General features: G+C 35.3%; 1 protein-coding gene across 17 annotated transcripts in view; it reads left to right on the top strand.

Annotated features, from left to right (window-relative positions):
- Mllt10 (MLLT10 histone lysine methyltransferase DOT1L cofactor) overlaps positions 1–13,875 on the top strand; it is a 161,783-nt gene that overhangs the window by 132,799 nt on the left and 15,109 nt on the right. For all 17 annotated transcript variants that reach the window (XM_074056537.1, XM_074056548.1, XM_074056547.1 and 14 more), the window contains 2 exons: positions 1,552–1,730; positions 12,627–12,744. In XM_074056537.1, the coding sequence (XP_073912638.1) occupies positions 1,552–1,730; positions 12,627–12,744 (297 nt within the window). The remainder of the gene's footprint in view (positions 1–1,551; positions 1,731–12,626; positions 12,745–13,875) is intronic.

The raw sequence follows: 13,875 nt of genomic DNA, 5'->3' as shown, positions 1-13,875 counted from the left end.
GTTGTAAGGACTTTGAAATTACCCCTATTCTTTTATTTTCCTTGTTTGCAAAAGGTAGTAGGTGTTTTTATAAATATGAATTGATAGTATTTATGTTCTTTGAAACAAGGCAAATAGTACTGATATAATTGATAAACATTGTTCCCATCTAGGGCTATACTTTCTGCATTTTTTTGACTGCAGCCCACTTAGTTCATTCTTTCCAGCTCCTCTTTAAGTGCCAGATTCTCTTGATCTTCCTCTCCCTTCTCTCCAGCCCTGGTTTGTAGCAAGCTTTTTCAGTCTTCATCACCTCAACACTTTGAGCCAAGTAATTAGTTGTCCTGGAGACTTTATTTTTTTTTTTTGATGGTTCTGGGATTTGAACTCAGGGTCTCACGCTTGCTAAGCAGGCGCTCTACCACTTGAGCTACTCTACGACCTTGGAGACTGTTCTGCACTAGTGGCATCCTTGGACTCTACCCACTGGATACTAGTAGCACTCTATTTTGTCAACTAAAAATGTCTCTAGACATTTCAAATGTCCCTATGTGGGGTAAAAGATTCACTTGGTGAGAACTACCTGTTCTTAGATGTTCTGTCTCTTATCCTCAAAGAACCTCTCCTTCTCTATGAGCTTTTTGTTATCAGCATAAACGGGCAATTTTGCCTATTAAAGAAAAAGTTGTTTTTCCCCGGTAACTACTTGTTTCCACTTAATGTAGGCTCATGTCCTTATTGCTTCCTCTTTTGTTTTTTCAGAAGGAGTAGTTTTCACTTCCTACTCTTTTTTTTTTTTCCTTCTGGCTTTTACCCCATGGAACAACTGAAAATGTTTTCATCAAGTCTTTTCATTGTTTATCTCTTGTGACCCCAGTAGGCAGTGGTACTACCACCTAGTCATTCATGTCATCATCATGCTTTAATTCTTCCTCTTCCCTCATTCCCACTGCTCACACCCCCCATGTAGCCACGTGGTAAGGTTCTGTTTGGTCTATTTCCTAACTGTCTGTAGAACCCACCTCTGTTGTTCATTCTCACAGTTTTGTCACAGCTTCTTTATTGACTCATTTTCAAGTGTAGTCCCACTTTCAAGTGTAGTCCTGTTCTACATTGTAGCCTTCCTAGAACAAGGCTCCTATAGCTACACACACACACGCACACACACGCACGCGCACGCACACGCACACACACGAGATGTGGTCCCTGTCTTTTTATAACACAAATATTTTACCAAATGAAGAATGACTTAGGTTCTTACAGAAAACTCAGTGTTTATGTATTTATTGTAGTACATTTTTTAACATCAATGTTTACGCACTTACTGTAGTACATTTTTTAACATAAAATTTATAATTTTGGAGGGGGGGTGATACCGGGGTTTGAACTAAGGTCCTCATGCTTGCCAGGCAGGCACTCTATTGCTTGAGCCATATCTCCAGCCCTAACAATAAAATTTATTATGGAAGGTGGAAGGAATCAGGAAGAAATGTTAGTAGCTTATTGATTAATATTTTATGTCTGTTACAAATTTTACTATAAGATATTTAAATAAAATTTCTTTTCTTGCAGGTATTTATAACAACAATGATGTAGCAGCATCCTTTCCAAATGTAATATCTGGCTCAGGATCTAGTACTCCTGTCTCCAGCTCTCATTTACCTCAGCAATCTTCTGGGCATTTGCAGCAGGTGGGAGCGCTTTCCCCCTCAGCTGCATCGTCTGTACCCCCTGCAGCTGCTACAACTCAAGTACGTTATTGTTAATGCTATAGCGTGGCATTTAGATAAGTTTGCTGCTTTTTTTTTTCTTTTCTTTTTTTCAGGTAAGTTTGGTTGGAGGAAAAACAAATGCAATACAGCTCTATAGGAGTCTTTTTTAACATGATCTTCATGAGAAGAGGACAAATGAGTGGACACCATTTGATTCTTTTCAGTTTCTTGGTTTCTCATTTTATTGTGAGGATATAAAATAGTAATTTTCAGGGTGTTCTTTTTCTTTGAAAAGTAGAATTCACAAAATGTGAGCCAATTTTGTACTTCTGTGAATTTAAAACAAATTTTAAAAATCACACAAATAATACATGAAGATCTGCTGTCTACAATTTTAAAACTATCATAGGAGAACATTGTGTAAAGGAGGAATGATGCCTTTAACCACTACATTGTTTTCCTCCTAGTGGAAGACAACAGATATTCATAAAGTTTGCAAATAATGGTTTTCCTATCCTCATTCCTTTTACCTCACTTTAGATCTGTAGTTCAGTAGATGCCCTAGTCTACAGAAACATTTTAAAAGCAAGCATCAAATAAGAAAAATACGAATTTTACGACTAGGACAATAGATGGGTAAAGCTATGCACATGCACACACCTCCCCAAAGGTAACAGTAAAGATTCTTAACATGTATATTTTTTTATTCATTTGGAATTCTTTATAATTTAATGTTCATTTCTCATATCTTAGTAGTTTTAACACTTTGAAAAAATTGCAATAATGACTACAATTACAACTAGTTAAGTAGTTGCATATATGTTGCTATAAACCTGAGCTTTGCAGCTAGAAGTATAGCTCAGGGGTGGAGCCCTTGCCTAGAATGTGTGAAGCCCCTCGGTTTGATCCCAGGCATCACAAGACAAAAACAAACAACAGCAACAAAAAAGCACTTATGTATGTTTAGGTAATTTCTATTGTATGGTACTTTAGAATATCACATGCATTTTCTTTAAGTTGCATGTGAAAGCACAACATTAGGTTGTTCTTAATGCATGCGTGTAAGTGATGGAGTGTAAACAATCACCATTAAAATAAAGCCAAATACTAGAATGAACATAGACCATTCAGCTCAGAAAATCAATGGCATGATTAGTAGTATCATCTTTGGAGATGAAAGTTAAATATTTGGTGAACCTCTCATTTTGAATAGGGGGCATTTGATTACTTTAGGAAGGGTTTTTTTAGCTTATGATGTCACTAGAAAAGTGAGGTGGCCATAATATATAATAATAAGGCTTGGCCTAGGGAGGGTGAAAGGATAAATTAAAGAATGGCTCTCATAAATAGTTTTATTTCTTTTTTAAAAATTAAGTGTAACCATTATGCTTGATAGCTTAATATCCTTGGACCAAGTATCACATGAACATTTTCAATGTGCATTTTCTTTTCTGTCTTTATAAAAATCTGTTTTAATTATTTGGTAAATTCCAGGCTGAACGAAGCAAAAATCTCATTTGTTACGTAATCATTATGTTTGTGTGTTTGAGGACTGGCTTTAGGGAGAGGTGGATGGGGGGAAGTGGTGCTGAAGAGAAATTTATAGCTAGAGGGAAAAATTCTATTTAACATGTGACTTAACTGTTGAACAAAGAAATCATAGTTGCAAGTAATCCAGGATTCAGTCCAATTAAAATCTTTACTTTTTATCCCCTGTCCATGTTTTGTTAAGATGGGTCACTTATAAATGTGATGATCCAGTTAGATTCAAATGCTGCATGCTGAGACAATTGCATCTGTGTTGCTGTCTAGCAGTAAACGCTTTCTGCCTAGAAGCTGAAGCTTATTTAGTCTGGCTTATCTGGTGCTGCTGTAGCAACCATCAGTCTCCAGGCAACTGAGGCACGTTGACCTCTCAGTTGAACTGATTTCAGAACTACTTCAATTTAGCTCCTTGGGACAATAGTAATGTTTTGAATGTGAAAATGTGAACTGTTCTAGGCAACATGCAAGGGAAAGTATATAAAAATATTTAGGTAGAAATAATAGGACTCTTAAAATTGGTAATTGAGTCCTTCTTTCCCCCCCCCCTCCCATGACACGAGTTCATTTCTATTTAACCCTAGTGTAGGTTTTGTTTGTCTTTGAACCATACAATTCAGTGTATTAAGGTACCTTAACATTTTATTTAGATATGCTTTATAGGTAACATTTAAAATGAAGAGAGCGATGTGATAAGATAAGTGGGTAAATGGAAATTAGTAATATTTAAAGTATAATTGTAGAAGTCTTGCTAAAGTTATTAAGAATATCATAATTGCCTAGCATGTGCACAGCCCTTGGTTCCCAACACTTGGGGGTGAGGATGAGGAGAAAAGAAAACCATCATATTAGCAAGCAAATACTTAAAAAAATATGGACAGATAATAGAAATACTAAACTTGAATAACTTTTTATTTACCAACCCTTCCCCATAAAACTTAATGAAATAGTAATTTTTTAGTGGCTTGGGTTGGTGCTAGCAAGATAAGTCTAAGGGTTCATTCTTCTTCATTCTGATCTTCATTGTAAATAAGGTAGAGAGACCTTTTATTTAGCTGTTGTCTTACAAATTATTTCCTAGAAAGTGAACAGAGAAGTAAAATCAAGATAGGTTAATAGAAATTAAAAGCTAAGAATACCTTGATTTGGGCTTTTAATGGGAAAAAAAGGAAATAGTTTAAAATTGTGGGAAGATAAGGAACTCTAATGATTACCTACCCAAGTTTAAAAGTTTTTGTAAAAAACTGATAACCCAATTTTATATCTTGTGTTAAATCCTTTTGTTGTATTTGATATATTATACTTTTTTTGTTTTTTTTTTTTTTTTAGAATAAATGTCCTTTTACAAATAACTAATTGATAGAAAACCCACATTAACTCTTGGTGGGATATTAGTAATAGTTATAGTTCCTTAACATTTTTGGAAGGTAGAACTCCTGTCCATATCATTGTTAAATTATTTTGCTTCCCTTGTTGGATCATGAGTAGAGATATAAATTAGTGTCTGTAAAGTACCATTAATTTTTCATTTTGCCTTTCAAATCCCACTGTTCCCCAGTTCTTGCATTCTGTTTTGTCTTGGCGAGAATGTACGTGCTTTCGTTTGAAGAGTGATTTCTTTAATAGGAAAATTTAAGAGTGAATGTAATAAACAATTGTGTTGTATTATACCCTGCATTCTGAGCTTTGTTTTTGTACACCATCTTCATGTAGATAGATGATCACAGTTTCTTGTCTTACCTCATATTATAAGAGTGAGAGAGGTTTAAAAAAAAATCACTTAATATTAAATAAACTTCCAGATTTATATGATAACTAGTATTGCTGATATTTTAAAGGTACAGTTTAGTGACTAAAGTTTTACATATTTCTGTGACACTGTTACCTCAATTAACTTTAAATATTTTGTTTTCTAGTACTGTAATGGGTGTGTATGTATTGGGGGGATTGTCTTAAATGTAGCCCTTCATTTCTTTTCAGATGATGACTGATTATGACACATTGATTCTCCTGTTTCCTATGCAAATTCAATTGGGCGAGGCAGTGGAGGGGAGGGGGAGATACTTGTGTTCATGCTTGATTAGAATGAAAATTTCATCTGTTTTGATTCTGAGCAAAATAAGTTATAGCTGTTTGGTAATGTTACTTACTGTTGGATGATGAAAGTGTTATATGATAGTGCAAGGTCATGTATCTTATCTGGTAAGTGGTAAAAATCTGAAATCTAGACATTCCGACTCTAATTTCCAATTATTATTATAAAAATGAATTTCTCAATTATGTGCCTATTATGCTAACAGGCATCTCTTTGAAAAACATTGGGGGGAATTGTACTGTGTCCATTTTTGTGACACAATGCAAAATAGCAGAAATTTTGAGTCAGAAGACTTGGGTTCCAGGAGGTTTGCTACTCACTAGTGTGTTTTGGGTAACCTTTTTAATTTTCTGAGCCTCAGTGTTTTCATATATTAAATAGGAATAATTTAAGTACTTATCCTTCCTGCTATTCACATATATTTTGATGTTCAACTGCAGACCATAAAGTACATTAGAATTAATAGTTAATAATTTCAGTGGTTACAGAAACATCCTGGTTACCAGTGAGAAAGTTGCACAGAAACACTGCCGTTACTAAAAATAGTATTGGCATTTTCTGTTAAAACTCATAATTCCATGCTAATGTAGGTAGATTAACATTAGCCAGTTTATGTTCATCTGTAGATCAAGATCTTTTCCAGTTCTAAAATATTTCAGTAATTGTCTTTTTCCTAGGAACATATTTTTTTCCAAAACATAGGTGATGCATTGATTAGATACTAACCAATTAAGAAACCCACTTAGAATTGGTTGGTTATTCTGCACATCCTGCCATCCAATCATGAGTGTTCAGTGATGGTTTAACTATACTTTAATCCCTCCTAGTACCTTTTGGGAACTCAATTGTGGAGCATTTCAGCATTAGCCTAAATGGTGGTTTTGAATACATTAAGCTCCTAACAATTAAGGAGCAGTTTGGGGCATTGAATAATGTGGAATGATGCAATTGAATCTGACAGCTTCAACAGTCAGCCTACTCATGGGACCAGAAAAGTTGTTCACACTTGGTTTCATCTCTCATCACATGCTGAGCATTAAAGCCTTACTGCTGGTAGCTGACACAGAAATGGGGGCTGTTATCAGAGTATGTTTCATAGTATAAAGTTTGAATGAAGTTGGAGAATGGATGAAACTTCCCATGAGTTGATCCCTGTCTAATGTTCATTCATATTTCGTTAGGAAACCTTTTTGATCAAACATTCTGTGTTTGTAAAGTCAAAAAGCACATATTTAAAAATACTGTTTATAGTATTATTTTATTATAGAATATGTAGGTTAAAATATTGCTGCAAATATTGCTGTATAATAATAATACCATCTAGTGTTTTGTTGAGAAATAGGTTTTAATCTTTGAAATATGCCATGGTGTCAGAATGTGATTGCTAATTTATATTTTCTTTCGTGAGATCTGGGTTTTGAACTCAGGGCTTTGTGCTTGCAAAGCAGTTGCTCTACTGCTTGAGCCACACCTCCAGTCCATTTTGCTGAGGTTATTTTGGAATCGGGGGAATCTTATGAACCATTTGCCTGGGCTGGCCTCAGACCATTATCTTCCCAATCTCAGCCTCCCAAGTAGCTAGGATTACAGCATGAGCCACCAGCATTTGCCTTATTTTCTAATGGATGTTTATGGAAAAAGGAAACTATAACAGCTTATAAAAGTAATTTTTAATATAGCAAGCTAAAATATGCACTGGTAGAATGGCTCAACGGGTAGAGTACCTGACTAGCAAGCATGAGGTCCTGAGTTCAAGCCTCAGTACTGCCCAAAAAACCCACAAACCCAAAATACCCAAACCCTCATAAAATAGCAAGCTAAAATATAAAGCTTGCCCTGTGCCAGCATTCTTCTAAGTGCTTTATATATATTAACTCAATTATGGTAATATTCCTATGGGATAGGTACCATTATTCCCAGCGCAGTCCTGAGTTGAACCCTAGTCCCTCCCCTCCAAAAAAGTATATATGAATTAGAAATTTTAAGGAGTAAATGCTTAATTTAGTGAGTCTGATGAGATTTTAGAAGAGTGCATTTTAAACTCACGTGTCAGTGTGGAAATTTGAAGAAGCAGCTCTTATTGGAAACATTTAACTTGAATGTTTATTGATAGTTTAATTGTGCATTTTAAATGCTTGCTACACTCTGTTCCTGTATGACAGGAAAGGAAGTTTGAATACAATATTTTCCAAAGATATTTTACACCTAATTTTTCTTATTCATTCTTTATAATTCTGCCATTATCAATAAATAATGTATTCCTTATACAATGAAAAGTCCCAACCCACCTGGGTGAAGTACTCCCAGGACTCTGTCTTCTTCTCCCAGCTTTCCCTATGTTGACTTCACTGTCCTACTTATCAGTGGTTCTGAATAAAGCCAGTTATGTGTTCTTCTTGGTGGCAGGGTGCCAATGGGGTAATGAAAACACATACTTCCCTCTCTATGTAGTCCCAACAGACATGCCCTAAGCTCTGTGTGGGTTATCAACATTAGAGAGGGGGTAAAATGTGCCAAAAACAATACCTACTCTTAAGTCTCATGTGCAGATAAATGGGCTGACCTCATCTTTTTCCTTATACAACTAACTCCTTAGAAAAAAGCCAACTACCTAGGAATTTGTTATAGCTCTTTACAAACACCTTTGTTTTCATAAGCAAACATTTGAAATACAGCAGGTGAACTATTAACAAGGTAACATTTCAACCTGAAATACATTTTTAATGTTGTTAATATTTTAATAGGATATGCTAGTCTGTTTAGGAGATAATTTCATTGATTTGTTTTGAGTTTGAATATTGCTTTGGGTAGAGACTTGCATTTTTTTTCTTGTGTTTAACATATTAACTTATTCTAGATTTGTCAAGGGTATTCTTTAACTCAGACACCTAAACATATTTTGCTTAAAAGTGATTCAGATTTACCTCTGTAATCATCAGTTTATTTTTAATCAGTAGTCTTTGGGTCCATCTTTAAAATAATTATCCTTTTCTTAATGAGGTTTTTACTAGAGTGTCAGAATAAATAACATCTTAAGTATGGAAGTGGTTCTTTTCAATTATTAATCTTAGTGGGGTGGAGGGAGGGAGCCTCTTTAAGATACCATACATTACAAGTTAAAGTAGAACTTTATCATAGCAATATTAACTTTTTATCTTGAAATAATTTTAGATGTATAGAAAAGAACAATACATAGTATTCACATAATATTGTGAATATCCTTCATTCAGCTTCTCCTAATATTAACAAACTCATTTGCTTATAGTACCAATAGAGCAAGAATGTCTGTCCATGCCAGGCACCAGCTTGAGTTCAAATCCCAGTATGAGGGTGAGGGTGGGGGTAGGAAGAAATGTCCACAATAGCCAATCTCCTACTGCTACAGAATGAAATTGAAATGTCATAATATAGGTACTTCCTTCCAGAAAGAATTTCTAGTCTTGTTTTTTTCCTGTATTGGGATTTGAACTCAGCTTCTCATACTTGGTAAGCAGGTGCTTACCACTTGAACCATTCCACCAGCCCCGTTTTGTGTTGGGTATTTTCAAGACAGGGTCTTGTGAACTATTTCCTTAGACTGGTCTTTTTTTTGTTTTGTTTTGGTTTTGTTGGGCAGTACTTGTATTTAAACTCAGGGCCTACACATTGAGTCACTCCACCTGCCATTTTTTTGTGTTGGGTTTTTTCGAGATAGGGTCTCAAGAACTATTTGCCCTGACTGGCTTAAAAACGCCGATCCTTCTGATATCTTCCTCCTGAGTAGCTAGGATTACAGGCATGAGCCACAGGTACCCAGCTGAATTTCTCGTCTTTATACCAGACCTTCTAAAGCAGACTTATGGTATGTTAGTAATTGTTTTCAATGCATTTTTAAAAATCCCTGTCCAAAATATGTTGTTGAGAAGTATTGTGTCACGTTAGTGTTTCCTTTGTTCTTTGTTGAAGATTTCTTCCATATAAAAGCTTTCAGTGTCCTTTGCTTCATAAGCACTGTCTGTGTAGGTTAGCGTGGAATTCTCTTCATCCCTGTGAATCTTAGTGCTTTCACTTAACTAATGCAAAACTGTTGTTTTTTTAGTCTTCAAAATGCCCAGATAATCGTGTGTCTTTGTTCAGTAAGTTGTGTTTTCCCAACTCAATTTAACCTTCTCTATTAAGTTGTGGGATCTTTTCACTAAAATGTGAGAGGGTTTTGGCCTGGAGGCACTAACAAGAAGGTTCGCCAGTGGTTCTAGCACTACTAACCATTCCAAACATTATTTTGGAAATAGTGGCCTAACTGTGACAGACATTTATGGAGTCTTTGGTAGCTCATGTTGCCTACCTTGAAATGATGTTCATGACTTGAGTTTTCCAGTCAAAATTAATGTACAGTGATTTAGATGCAGTAACATTAAAAAAAAAAACCCTATCTTGTAACATCAATAACCTGTTTTTATTTCTTTTTTGAAAGTCTTTTTTTTTTTTGTCTCAGTCAGGTTTAGTGTAGCCCAAGCTGTCATCAAACTCTCAATTCTCCTGCCTCAACCTCTAAAGAGGAGTAGGATTATAGGCATGTACCACCTACCTGAAAATTTGTTTACATAATTATGTTATTTTTATAAAGGAAAACAACTGTCAGATGATTTTTAGCCATCTGATAGTGTCAGAAATTAGTTGTTACTATTTTATTACTATTAACTTTTACCAGCTATCTTTTTTCAAAAGAGACTTTAGGTATTGCAGTACACATGCCAAATCCTAGCTACTTGAGAGGCAGAGCTAGGAGGAGGATTGTGGTTCCAGGTTGGCCAAGGCAAAAGTTAGTGAGACACTATCAAAAAACAAGCTGGGTGTGGTGGTATGTGTATGTAATCCCAGCTTTTCAGGAAGTGGAGATTTGAAGATTGTGATCCCAAGAGGTGCCAGGGCAAAATGTTAACTCCAGAGCCTATCTGAAAAACAAACTAAAATGGGAAGAAGTTAGAGCAGCCTGCCTAGCATGTGTGAGGCCCTGAATTCAATCTCCTGTACTGCGGTGTAGGGGTAGAAGGGAGAGACTTTCCTACTTTGTAATATGCTAAAGATAGTTTACATTATTCTCTTTGTGATAGTCATCGTGCAGACCAGTTATTATGCTGTACTGCTTTCAGTTTTGATCTTTAGTATAGCAGGCCTATTGGATGATGGAGAAACTAAGATAATTTGGAGACAATAAAGAGTCACTCTCTGAAATTAGAAGCTATTGGGGAAAAATAGGAAGTCCTTGGCAGAAGAAACACTTCCTAAAAAAGAGTATTTCTGATAAGAGTTGGCTCTCTTGATTCTTATTACGAGATTAGGGCAGTTTATGAAACTGATAATTAGAACTGAACAAGTACTCCAACTAGTAAATTATAAGTTGTGATTTAGCGAGTAAGTACCATAGATGACTGCGAAGACAAGGAGAGTCTGAAAGTTAATCGTGTTGTGCCTTGAATGTGCCCCTCCATTGCCCTTTGTCCTCTCACTCATCCTCAGACTTTTCTCTCTCCTCCCCGGATGTTAGCTGCTACTTCTTGGTGCCAACAAACTGTCTCAAGATACTATTTTTCTTTTTCCTTCTAATTAATTTTCCGCTTCTCATCTGTTATATGCTTAGTTAATCTTTTTTGGAATTATGTCTCCAGTTAAGAGTAAATTGGCTCTTTGAAAGGCATTTTTAAGTGTTAGGTACCTGAGACTTTGATAACACACGGGCCTGGAAACATCTAGTTTTTCTGTTGGCTTGTTTGTATTTTTCTTGTTCTCAGTTATTTTATGATAGCTAAGATTCTCCTGTGTATCCCATACTACTTAACACATGGTAACTATCTACTGTTGATCTCTATGTTGAAGTTTTTACAACTTTTACTGAGGGCTAATTAATAATTAAATGGTGCTTTAAAGTATACACTTATTGACTCTGAATGCATATTGTTAATAGGAGGAAAAAAATGAAACCCAGAAACTGATCAGATTGAATTTATACCCTTTGAAACAATAGAAAGCAAGGATAGGATTTTACATTTTGGAAACTATTTCTATGAATTGTAAAGGTATAGTTATGCTTAACAAGTTGGCTAAAGGCTAAATACATTGTCAGGCTAGAAATCTGTCCAGAAACACAGTTTATTCTCTGTAATATTTTGCTTATTATAACTACTGTGTCATTGTTGTCTCTTATATGCTATAATACCTGCCAAAAATATATCTTTCATTCTACTGTTATTCACTTTCTTTATGTTAGAAGTGCTTCAGTTCTTTGAAATTACTTTCAAGGGTTTTGTTCTGAAATAGCTATGCAGTGATTTCATTTTATAAAAGTTTTATTTCATTCAGGAATAAGTCAAAAATTGTGGCTCTGTTAAGTACGAAAATTATTTCAGGCCAGTTAATAGCCTCTTGTGAGTAATAGTTTTTGTGTACAAGAGATTTGCCTCCAGAATGTCACATTTTAAGGTTAAATATTCTTGGAAAGAGGGAGAGAGTATGCATATCAAAGAAGGCATTTTTATTACACTGGATTATGCAACACTTTGGCCAGCCTCCTTAGCTTCATCTGTTTAAGGGTTTATTTTCGCTTGTTTGGCACAGGTCCCAGTAGAGGCCTTCAGAATTGTGGTTAGCAACATGAATGAATTACAAACTTTGGACTGAGCTCTTCAGTTAGTAGAGCTGGCTTCCTGCCAAAAAGACAGTGCCTTATATGGGGTCAGGGCAAAGCTGTGATTCGTTGAGCCCTGCATTGTATAGAAAACATACTTGTGATGCCTGTTTGCTTTCTTTTAAAATAAAAACAAAACAAAACAGCAAAAGCAGCAGGCTTCCAAGTCTATCAAAATAGGAAGTAACAAAACAGTGTGCAGGGTTTACTAATGACAGAGTTAAGCAATGGAAAATGTGGCTCTATATAGTTAAAATACTAAAAATAGTAGTTGAACCTTTTGACCTCTCTAGCCAGCTTGAGACTTGAGCATTTGTTAGACATCTGTTATCTACCTGCTCTTATTTTGTAAATGATTTTAATAAGATTAAATAGTCCTATGTTTACATGGCTACCGCACACTGGGTTTTGTGTTGACTAGTTTTGAATACTTTTTAAAGAAAATTTGTAGTTATGTAACTTTTAAAAAATTGACATGTTGGAAAGCTAAAACAAAAATGAAATTTGCTTTTCAAAAAGTCAGGAATTTCTGCATATATTTTGAGCTAGAGAATAGTTTACTAGGTGTGTAGGAGAAAAAACATTCAGGTATTTTCCAATATAATTCATTTATTATTATTATCTTTTCAATTAGGCAAATACCCTGTCCGGATCTTCTCTTAGTCAGGGACCATCTCATATGTATAGCAACAGATTAAATCCAACTCCATCAATGGCCACGCTCATAGCACAGTCTGAAAACAATCAAACAGGTAAGTTTCAAGAATTAATTAAACTTTTAAATTCTCTCCCCAATGTAATTTTCCCCTTGTTGGCTCATCCTTAAAAAAGTCTAGGGGTGTGGTTAATATAGAGGATTTTTTTTTTTAAACCGAAAGAATCGTAGTTGTGCTGCAAAATAGTGACATGCTTTTTAAAATTTTAAACTGTCTGAAATATAAATGTTTAAGAGTCATCAGCAGGCAGGAATGTAACAAAGTCTCCTGTGACTTTTGTGATTGATGTATTCAGTCCTCAGTTCTATGCAATGAAAGTAACATGACACTGGGCTTTTCTGTGAATAGCCTAAATTTTATTTGCATAATTCACGAAATTGCATTGCACAAACTTGATTTTAAAAAATCCTGTTAGAGAATTTCTACAGTGTTTAGTAATCCTGTGAATATTTACCAGTTGACATTTTGTAGCATTTGCCTCTTGTACTGTTTTAATGAGCCACTGGATTTGCTTTGTTTCATTCCATCCTTAAGGATTTGTTGACATGTCCAAGTAGTCATGCCTGTTTGGGGGAAGGGAATGGGTTTAACAGTTCACCAAGAATGGATCAGTCAGGTCTTTACCCTTCAAGGGTCAGAGGTTACCTAACTCAGAATAAGGGGAGGACAACCTTGAAAGAGGCCAGATAGATAGGGTGATTTTATAAGGGACTAACTGCAGGGGAAATACAAGTTACTTTTCAAGAGGAGATACTCTTATTACCTCAGAAATATTTAAAAAGACTAGCTGTTTTTTTTCCTTTCAAATACAAAAGTCTGGATTTCTACTTGTTTTGCCAATTTGGAAAGTTAGTGTTTTATGCAATTTTATTGTTGGTGCAAGGATTCATATGCTATAGCTTTAGTCTCTTGTAAGCCCTATGTAAGTGTGTTTTACAACTTGTTTTGGGATGCAAAGTGTTAAAAAATACAAAGCATAAGGATTTGCTGTGATAAGCATACAGATTAGCTGTCCACAGCTGTGATTCATTGCTTTAACGGTAGAAATTAAAAGTGGCTGAGGGGAGGGTACTGCAAATTCAAACCACGCTTCTGTGCTGTAAAATTGAAAGGAATGAAAGAACAGAACATAATCCATGCCTTCTGCACCCACAGAAACATGTAGGG

Source organism: Castor canadensis, chromosome 15 (genome assembly GCF_047511655.1).
Source record: "Castor canadensis chromosome 15, mCasCan1.hap1v2, whole genome shotgun sequence".
Taxonomy (NCBI): Eukaryota; Metazoa; Chordata; class Mammalia; order Rodentia; family Castoridae; genus Castor; species Castor canadensis.
The sequence above is the reverse complement of the archived record's forward strand: the minus strand, read 5'-3'. Positions and strand labels throughout refer to the sequence as shown.